The sequence below is a fragment of the Bombus pascuorum genome, unplaced genomic scaffold, assembly GCF_905332965.1.
Source record: "Bombus pascuorum unplaced genomic scaffold, iyBomPasc1.1, whole genome shotgun sequence".
Lineage (NCBI taxonomy): Eukaryota > Metazoa > Arthropoda > Insecta > Hymenoptera > Apidae > Bombus > Bombus pascuorum.
The window spans coordinates 1246880-1257055 of record NW_026869734.1 but is presented as its reverse complement, the minus strand read 5'-3'; the positions used below and the strand labels follow the sequence as shown (position 1 = coordinate 1257055).

General features: G+C 34.5%; 2 protein-coding genes across 2 annotated transcripts in view; one reads left to right on the top strand and one right to left on the bottom strand.

The window, feature by feature from the left end:
* Positions 1–10176, top strand: part of LOC132915699 (uncharacterized) — a 229591-nt gene that overhangs the window by 44789 nt on the left and 174626 nt on the right. The window lies entirely within an intron of this gene.
* On the bottom strand, positions 20–2342 carry LOC132915692 (putative serine protease K12H4.7). The gene is made up of 8 exons (XM_060975517.1): positions 2105–2342; positions 1835–2035; positions 1526–1761; positions 1310–1445; positions 926–1239; positions 719–851; positions 465–634; positions 20–392 (listed from the first exon to the last, which is right to left on the bottom strand). The coding sequence occupies exons 2-8, from the start codon at positions 1963–1965 to the stop codon at positions 283–285; spliced, it is 1230 nt and encodes a 409-aa protein (XP_060831500.1). The 5' UTR covers positions 1966–2035; positions 2105–2342; the 3' UTR covers positions 20–282.

Genomic DNA, 10176 nt, shown 5'->3' with positions numbered 1-10176 from the left:
TTTAAACATAAACACAGAATGGTGAACACTCGTGTATCTTCAGTAACTTGTTATGTACGTACATAGTTAGTTTTAGTCTTAGTTATGCACGAATTGTTTCAACTAAAAATATTTATGTATCATAATTGTTTCACAGAAGTTCATAAAGGAAAATACAAATTGTTCAAAAAGTTAATAAGATAAATTTAATTCTTTTAATACATCATTTTTGTTTAAAAAAATAAAAAACTACTTATCATAAAGTAGTTAAATGTAGCACACACAGCGTTAAAAATATCATATTTAATTATGCAGCCATTCATCTATTAAATGTCCAACCTCAACTCTGGTAGCTTTCAACTGAAGTGGATCATTTTTGGAAGGAGGATACATGTTGGCACAATGAGCAGTACCTATGGTCATAATAATAAATAAATTTTTTGTATTACACGAAAAATGAAAAATTTCAATTAATATGTACACACCATCAATATAAATGACAGGTATTTGCGGATTTGCTGATTTTGTAATTCCCAAAACATGCCAAGGATCAATTGATCCATGTACAAATACTACATTTGTAGTCTTTAAATCTAATCCTCCATACAGAATATTTGTTCTATTCACTGCCGAATTCAGCAAATGAATATTGTACCTGTTAGAATACGGAAATGTTATAATTTTATAGCTAATGATTTATCATAATTGAGAAATGTATTTATCGTAATTTTAAATAAACCTTGGGCCAAATATATCAATGCATTGTTGCACAAAGAAATCTACTGGGAAAGTTTCACTAAATAATTTTGGGCGTGCTGTCGAAGTTTGAAAGAATCCAAATTCTGTACACGTTTGGTACGTCCATTGACGTCCTACAAGAAACATATTTTAAAATACAATAAATAAAAATTAAAACAGCAATAGTATAAGTAAAAAAATACATTACCCCCTTCTGCTTCTTCGCTAGCCCATGTTATGTTCCGAAGTTTATGAATCATTTTATTATACATATAATCCAAACACTTTTTTTCTGATGCTTGTAATATTTTAGTGCTCAAAATTGCAAGTCTGTCAATAGCAATACCCAATGTTTCGTTCGTTAATATGTCGCAGGCACTATCGATAGTTAAATTAGCCATTGCGGAATTATTACGATTGTCTTTATTGTACTGTACAATACCAGCAAAGATGCTTGCTATTGTTTCATACAAATTCGAAATATCATTACGTTTGGTATGTTCGTTGATTGGATCACATAAACTATAAGTAAAAATAATTTTTCAATAATGATATATTTGATTTGTAAATGAAGAATTTTACTTTTACTTACATAAATTTTTTAGCTATTCCTTGTTGACCGATAGGACGATGTAACATTATATGAAATTGTTTGTTTGCTTCTAGTATTGCATTTACACATGCTTCAGAATATTCTTTGAGGGCATTTTCAACAACAACAAAGTATTCTATAAAGTATAATTATTAATATAAAACACTTCTGTTTTAAATAAAATATTTTTTATATTTAAGTGTATCTTATATTTACCCTGAAAATCAATTTCTGCTAATAAAGGACCACTAGCAGAAACAGCCCCGTGTACTAAATGAGGATATTTATTACGCAACCAAGCAGCTAATGATCCATCATATGATCCTCCAAATGCAATCCATTTAGTACCAGCTGGTAACTTGTAATTAATATTCATGAATTCTATAAAGTAAGCCAAATCTGCAAGTGCCTGTTGCGATGAAAGATACATTAAATTTTTCACGCCGAGATCCCTGCAGATAACAAAAACGTAACATTATAACTTAAAATGTATCAATTATATATTTTATAAACAATGTTACATACGAAGTAGGATGACTTTGTCCATAAAAGCGGTGTTCCACTTGAAAACATAGCGCCCCAAATTGCTTAGCATATTCGATCCATTGACCTTCTGCCATCCATTTAGCATTTGCTGCAGCTTCACCACTTATCATCAAAAATACTGGACCACCTTTCTTATAGTGCTCTCCAACCTAACCCCAACCTAACGTTTACGAAATATCTCTGAAAAAATAATAAAAAGATTTATATTATAAAATAAAAATTAAGAAATATTTAATATATTCTTATTACCTGTTGCCAAACACGCGCATCAGTTGGATCAAAGTGATCTAGAAACTGTGTAAACCATTCAGCACTTGGGAGTTCATGATCTTCAGATAAAATTGGAGCACCTAGATTACCATATTTGCTTCGACCCCTCATAAAAGTCTCCCATGATATACTATTATTTATAAAATTAACGAAGAATAATAATAGTAGTAAACGGTTCATAGTATCCTAGGTTTGGATAAACTATAAAATATGCATTCTGAAAAAATAAAAACTAAATTTATTATTTATATTACACATAAAAAATTAATATATTACGAATATTATTTTATCAATTTTATTCTCTAATAAATTAAAACATAACGATAACATAGTTAATACTACCTTTTTAAAATACAAGTTGTCTTACATTTATTATTTACAGAAATGATATTTTTAAAATTAGTTCTTATAATATAGGCACTAATATTATTCTTGTACAAATTTACACGTGTTTTTTATATATGAGTACTACAATTTATTAACTTGAAACCATGCTTGTGTCACGTAAAATTATGCAAAAGAACAACAAAAAAGAATAAAAAAAAAGAAACTTTATTTTTCTTCTAACACTTGGTTTTACAATCTACTTCCGAGCTCTAAGCGTGACTTTTTAAGACTGAAGCTCTTATGATTTTTTACTTTCGATCGGATCCGATCGCTTTCTTTTGTTATCCCTCAACATCCCCACCGTCCACGCATTTGCCTGGCGTCCGCGGCCGTTGCCACGCGCTCTTTCTTCTAGAGCCTTCGGTGGAAGGACCGTTGGGATGTTGATGGTTCATTAGGCACTTCAGCGATATACATTGTCGCCGAGTGCCGCCACATCTTTATCTCCGATTTTAAAGTGAGCCGGTCGTGACATACCCCCCTGGTTAGATTGATCTTGGTCCTCTAAGATCTTAGTAGAATGGAATTATTTAAATGTAGATCGAAGGATATGTTTACCCCCCTTTTTTTTAGGGATCATTATGAATTGGTTTTCTGCATGTAATGGTACAAAAGTTATTTCGTTAATCTTAAATATAGCAATTTTACAATATTTGTTAGTGTTCGGGAAGCTAACAATTTCAGAGGCGTAATCATGTTGTAGTTTTCGATCGTGAATTGGTTGGGTTTGTTTACAAAGCGTAATTCCTATCCCGTGAATTCAAGGCATCTAATTAAGGGTATTATTACTAGTGCTAGGGTCAGCATTATCCTGAAAAAAGTACGCTTTCAGTCGGTTACCATGTATCTTTTTCTTAGCATTGTCGATAGAAATAATGTAATAAGGAGTTTTCACATCGTTAATCCTGTAAGGTCCTAACCATTCAATGTGCAACTTATCTCTTTTATGGTCGTTGTGAATTAAAACAAAGTCTCCTTTTCTAAACACGGTCTGAGTTTTAACAATCTTTCTTTCTTGGTCTCGCTTGTATCGTTGCTTATTCTGAATAAGCGTTTTGTGAGCTGTTTCCCAATATTTATTCAGTTGTTTTTGCCAAAGTGAGTACATATCATCATAGGTAAGTGTGGGGAATTTGGATATTGCGGAAGGTAAGTTAGCTTTTCGCCCAAAGGTCAATTCAAAGGGAGAGAATCCTGTTCCTTCATGTTTCGCGGTGTTGTACCCTAAACAAATGAAATTAAGTACTTCGTCCCATTCTTTGTCATTGTCGTGTAATGCAGTACGAATTAAATCTTTAACTGAGGCATGCGTTCTTTCGAGAGATCCGTTACTCTGTGGGTGAAATGAAGTTGTTTTGATGTGTTTGATTTTAAAAGCTTCTTCAAATTTCGTCATTAAATCGCTAACAAAATTTTGTCCCTGGTCTGTTAGGATCGTTTTTGGTGCCGAAAATATGTAAATATAGTGTTCAATGAGCGCATTAATTATGGATTCAGTTCGTTGCGTTTTAAGGGGAACTAGTATCAGATATTTCGTAAGTTCATCGTGAATTGAAAGTATGTATTGGTTTCCGCGTTTGGTTTTCGTCATCGGTCCTATGATGTCCATAGCGATTTTGTCGTTAGGGTTAAGTGGCGTGTCTGAGATTTGTGGGGATTCTTTGGGCCTGATACGTGTTAGTTTCTCCTTTTGACATGTGTCGCATGTTTTCACAAAGTTTTCTACTTTTTCTAAAAGTCCGGAAATTTTGAATTTATCCTTGATTCGTTGATACGTTTTTTGTATCCCTAAATGTCCTACGGTGTCGTTATGGTTTTCCTTTATTGCTTGTAGTATTTCGTTTTCGTCTAGTTTTAAGATGGGATTAGGTGCATAAGTAATTTTCTTGTACGTGTCGTTAAAATATATTAGCATGAGTTTAATCTGCGTTTTCTCTAATTCAGTGAAATCGTTATTTCCTATGCCGATTTTTGTTGTATCTTTAAGAATTTTGTAAAGTCTTCTGATCCAAAGTGTCTCGTCGTATTCTCCTAAGTCGTTTCGAGTTAATTGGTAAAATGTTTGGTCATTCGGTTTAATTTCTAAGAGTTTCGGATTTTCGTTGTTCTCTTTCCATGCGTTGAATGAATTAGTGTGATCAATTACTAGGTCGAGGTTAACTACTTCGTCGCGAGTTACCGCGTGAACTCTGGATAAAGCATCTGCAGCTGTGTTATCTTTACCTTTTGTATATTCGATTTCATAGTCATATTCTTCGAGTTTAAGTCTCCAACGGATCAGTCTGCTAGAAGGGTCTTTGCAATTGTGCAACCACTTAAGAGCTTGGTGGTCGGTTCGAATAATGAAGCGTCGTCCTAACAAGTATTGTCTTAATCTTTTCACGGCCCATACGATGGCTAGAAGTTCTTTTTCTGTCGTGGTATAGTTTCGTTCGGGTGGATTCAGTGTTCTTGAAATGTAACAACAAGGATGACCGTCCTGTGACAGTATTGCTCCTAGTCCTTCGTTACTTGCGTCGGTAGTTAAGGTAAAGGTTTTGTTAAAGTCTGGATAAGCTAATATTGGGAAATTACAGAGTTTGTCTTTTAAAGTATCAAAGCTAGTCTGGTGTTTGTCAGTCCAATGAAATGGTGTGTCCTTTTTTGTTAAGTCTGTAAGGCTTTTCGCGATTTTGGAAAAGTTTCGAATGAATTTGCGGTAATAACCTGCTAAACCTAAGAATGATTTCACGTCCGTGGCATTGCGGGGTAATCGAAAGTTTTTTACAGCGTCTAATTTCTTGGGGTTTGGTTTAACTCCTTCGGATGAAACTACATGGCCTAAGTATTCTAGTTCCGGTTTTACGAATTCACATTTGTCCGGTTGCAATTTAAGTCCTAATTCTCTGAGTCTCTGAAATACTATCGCGAGGTTTTCGTTATGTTCTTGAATCGTTTTTCCGAATATCACTATGTCGTCCAAATAAACAAAGCAGTATTTTCCTACAAGTCCAGTCAAGGCTCTGTCCATTAATCTTTGAAAGGTAGCGGGTGCGTTTTTAAGTCCGAATGGCATTCGATTGAACTGAAAATGCCCTTGCGGTGTCGAAAAAGCGGTATATTTTTTAGATTTCTCGTTCATTGGAATTTGGTGGAATCCTGAGGATAAATCAAGTGCCGAAAAGAATTTTGCGTTTCCTAATTGTGTTAAAATGTCGTCTATATCGGGTAAAGGGTAAGCGTCTTGTTCTGTGAGTTCATTTAGTTTCCTGAAATCGATAACTATCCTCCATTTCTGTTTTCCTGAGGCGTCTAATTTTTTTGGAACTACCCATACCGGAGAGTTATAAGGAGATTCGGATTCTTCTATAATATTTTTCTTCAACATGTCTCCTATTTGTCGCGAAATCTCGTCACGGTGACATTCCGGTGGTCTATACGATCGTGTGTTAATGATTTTGTCTTTAGTTAACGAAATTGTGTGCTGAGTTAAATTAGTACAGGGCAAAAGATCGGTTTCTAAATTAAAGATGTCAATATAATGGAGAATAATCTTTTCGATGGATTCACGGATTGGTTTTTCAATGTGATCTGTTCTCACTAGGCTTTTTAGTTTTGATACGTTGGAAAAGTCATGAGAATTTTGAATATTGCTAGAAATTTCAATGTTTTGCTCACCAGTATTGATAAAACATACTTTAGTTGGTTTGCCTTCCAGATAGATTGTTTGAACTCTGTTTTCTCCAGGAGTTAAGTGTATTGGTTTCTGAAATAAAATGGTTTTGTCGTTTAGTCGGATTTTGTCATTGGATATTGAATAGTTATACTTCTCTAAACATGGTAGCCCAATGATTCCATCTTCGATAATAGGGAAGTTGTTCGGTACTATGTGAAAAATGTGATTTTGTCCAAAAATTCGTTTCGTTACGTATTCGTTAGTTTCGTATTTGTCTCGTCCCATAGAAAATTTTTGTTTAGGCCCTATTTGTATCGCGTTGACAGTTTTGTTACGTTTCACCAGGTTTATGCCTGCTCCTGTGTCGACCAGAAATACTCGCTCTTCGGTTCGGGTTGACAAAGGTATTGCGAGTAGTCTTCCCGTGGCGATGTTGACTCGTATGTCTCGTACGGTTCGTCCATCTCCTGGTTCGATGTTGTTCCTTGTATTTTGTCCCTTTCCTGGACTGCCTGAATCCTTGCGGGTGGTCGATCGCGCTGGCTCGGTGGTAGAAAATTTTGACACTTGTTGGCAATATGTCCCAGCTTTCCGCACTTGAAGCACTTCTCTGCGCGCGTTCAGCAGGTGGTCTATTTTCTGCATTGGCTGGTTGTTTGCGTGATTACTAGCGGAAGGTAAGCGATTACATGACCAATTAGGTTGTCGTTCTTCTCGCAAGTAGCGTTCTACATCGGCTGCCTTTTTTTCAGCTTCCGGAAGATTCAAGGGTTCACTGCTTAATAATATTCGCCCTATGTCGCGTCTGAGTCCCTTTAGGTACACACGAACAGTCTTCTTCGTGATTTCTTCGGTCATAATTTTACGTGTCAGTGGTTGTGGGTACTCATTGGTTACTGCGTACAGCAAACGGTTGAGTATTCTTCTAAACCGAATATTAAAACTTTGCACTGATTCCTCGCGCCCCTGTCTCAACTCTCGTAATTGTTCTTGATACTCATCCGAAGTCACTTGTGCTGCTAAGTTATTTCTCAGTGCGTCGTACAGATCACTGTAACACTCAATAGGAATGTTGCGAATACTTTGGGCTGCTTTTCCCACGATTTTTTCCACTTTTATTGCTTTTAGCAACAGATCTTGCTCCATACAGCGATCCTTCATACTTCTCACTTCTTTGATGAAGTCTTCAACTCCTACATCATCATCTCCGTTGAGCGTTGGGATGTAGCGTATTGCATCCTTAGCTCGTAGAGTGGGAGAAGCGGGCGGAAAATAGCCTCTTTCTTCCACCTCGGGTTGTTCGATGTTGAGGTGAACAGGTGGGATGTCTGGAGCTGCTAACCCTGACAGTTTGCGTGCTTCTGCCATATTCCCGGTGCGATTGATTGCTGTCGACGCACTTTCATTGTCTTCAGTGATAATGGAAACAAAGTCATCGGTCGCAGGGGATCCGAACCCAGTCCGTAGCGCTGCGACGGTTTTCCCGAGATTCTCGATTTCTGCTGTCCTGTGTCTGTTCTCTTCGTCATTTTGCATAGACAAACGTAACATTTCCCCTCGTAAAAGGGCAATATTCTCATTCTGTTTTTGAATACTGTCCCATATTGCTCGCAACATTGGGTCAGTTGAGGTTGAAGTTTGAGATTCGGTTGCCTTAGACATTATTGCGCTGATTTCTCTTTTATTGTCACTTCGCTTGGTTCGTGATAGTTACTTTGTTGTTGCGGATGACCGTAGTCCCAAATAATTCTATCTTCCGTAGATGATGAATGTCTTTTGGTTTCCGAACAAACACTTTTCACTATCCTGGCAGGATCGCCAAAATGTCACGTAAAATTATGCAAAAGAACAACAAAAAAGAATAAAAAAAAAGAAACTTTATTTTTCTTCTAACACTTGGTTTTACAATCTACTTCCGAGCTCTAAGCGTGACTTTTTAAGACTGAAGCTCTTATGATTTTTTACTTTCGATCGGATCCGATCGCTTTCTTTTGTTATCCCTCAACATCCCCACCGTCCACGCATTTGCCTGGCGTCCGCGGCCGTTGCCACGCGCTCTTTCTTCTAGAGCCTTCGGTGGAAGGACCGTTGGGATGTTGATGGTTCATTAGGCACTTCAGCGATATACATTGTCGCCGAGTGCCGCCACATCTTTATCTCCGATTTTAAAGTGAGCCGGTCGTGACACTTGGAACAAAATTCCAATCTTTCCAACATGATAAAACTAAAAGAATATAAATATAAAAAGCAGAGGAATGTACTTACAAATTTTATAGTAATGATAAGTTGTTCTTTCCTGTTTAGAGCTTCTTTTTCTTTATAGTACTTATTGAATAATTTACTTAGTTCGTTTTAATATATACAATATTTAGAGAAAACATTATAATTTATAACCTTGATGTAATGAACAATTTTGCTGCTTTGAAAAGGCACTATATGTGTATCGTTAACTTGTTGACTTGTAGCAGCTTGTAGTACGTGCAGTCTAATATATATATATATATTATATGTATAGCTGATATAGTATGTGCATTTTTTGTATAGCGCCCCCTATAAAACGGTTTATTACAATAAATATATATATATGTATATCATATACACGAGTATAAGTTAGCAAATAAAAGCGCATAAATCATTTTACGAAAATAGTTCGTGAAAAAAAGACAGATACAACAGTTCCAGATAACATTACCAAAAATGGCTCTAAATATATGAAAACATTTTAGATTTTTATATAAATGATACATGTAGTTAAAATATTATCAATGTAAACTGTGTAGTGTTAATTGTTAACGTAACTCGTAAGTACACTTATTTGTCTTGTATTACTTTTTGTTGTACTGGATATTAATTAGATTAAATATGTTATAATGAATAAAATCCAATTTTTTTTTTCATTTGAAAAGAGTTACATTAAGAATCTTCTTCTATTATTGATTATACATACACATAATTACTTCTTAAAAGATAATTATCATACAATCTACTAAAACTATATTTTTAATGTTTTATACATTTTTCTACGCATTATACTATTTATCTTATGATATTATAATATTTTATTTTTTATATATTTAATAGTTCCGTTTATATATATTTAAGTATATATTTGTGCATGTTGCAATCTTTTACAAAGTAGAAGATTGAATTCACATATATATTTAATAAAATTTTATTATTGTTATAACATTTAAAAATGCTTGACAAAATCGAAAAAATGTTTTATTTATATCAAAAATTAAATTCAAAGTAAATGTTAATTGAGAGAATATTCTGAGGGTAATAATATAATAAAAGATTGTCTCAATATCTGATAAAAAATACAAAAATCCACATAGCCAACTTCAAATAAAAATGTTCGTAATTATTTGTGTGCTATAGTTCTACTTTCTTATATATAATCAACTATTTGATGGATATAATTCGGTTAAAAAAAAATAAAAATAAAACGTTTGTACAAAAACAATATATATATATGAGGATATATTTTTTACATTCAATATGCATGTATACATATGTACGTAAACATATAAACAAAATCTTTTTTTGTAAAGTAAGAATCGAAATATGAATGCTTAACATTATAAACTGCATATAACTATTATAGATTATATACATATCACATATAAGCATTTTATCTAACTGAAATAAATCTTCGAGCGATGACATTATCAAAGGTATTTAATCGGAAAATTCTCGTCAATCCTTACTATACAGATGGACACTAGAAGCTATCTATATTTGCGAAAAACGTTCTAAATTAAGTAATAAAAAGACTTGTAGCCGTCTAATGAATATCGCCTGTACGTATGAAGAAACAATGGTGCTATGTGTCGTGTAAAGCTTGACAGTTAAACATAAGAAGTAAGAATAAAGACATCCATATATATGCGTCAGGAAGATGATACAGTTACACTGCACATGCGAATGTGTGTGTTCAAGCGTCAGTGCGTGTCCAGGCCTGAGTTGAGGCAAAGGACAATTGGCAGTCGTTTAGAAGCATCTGGAA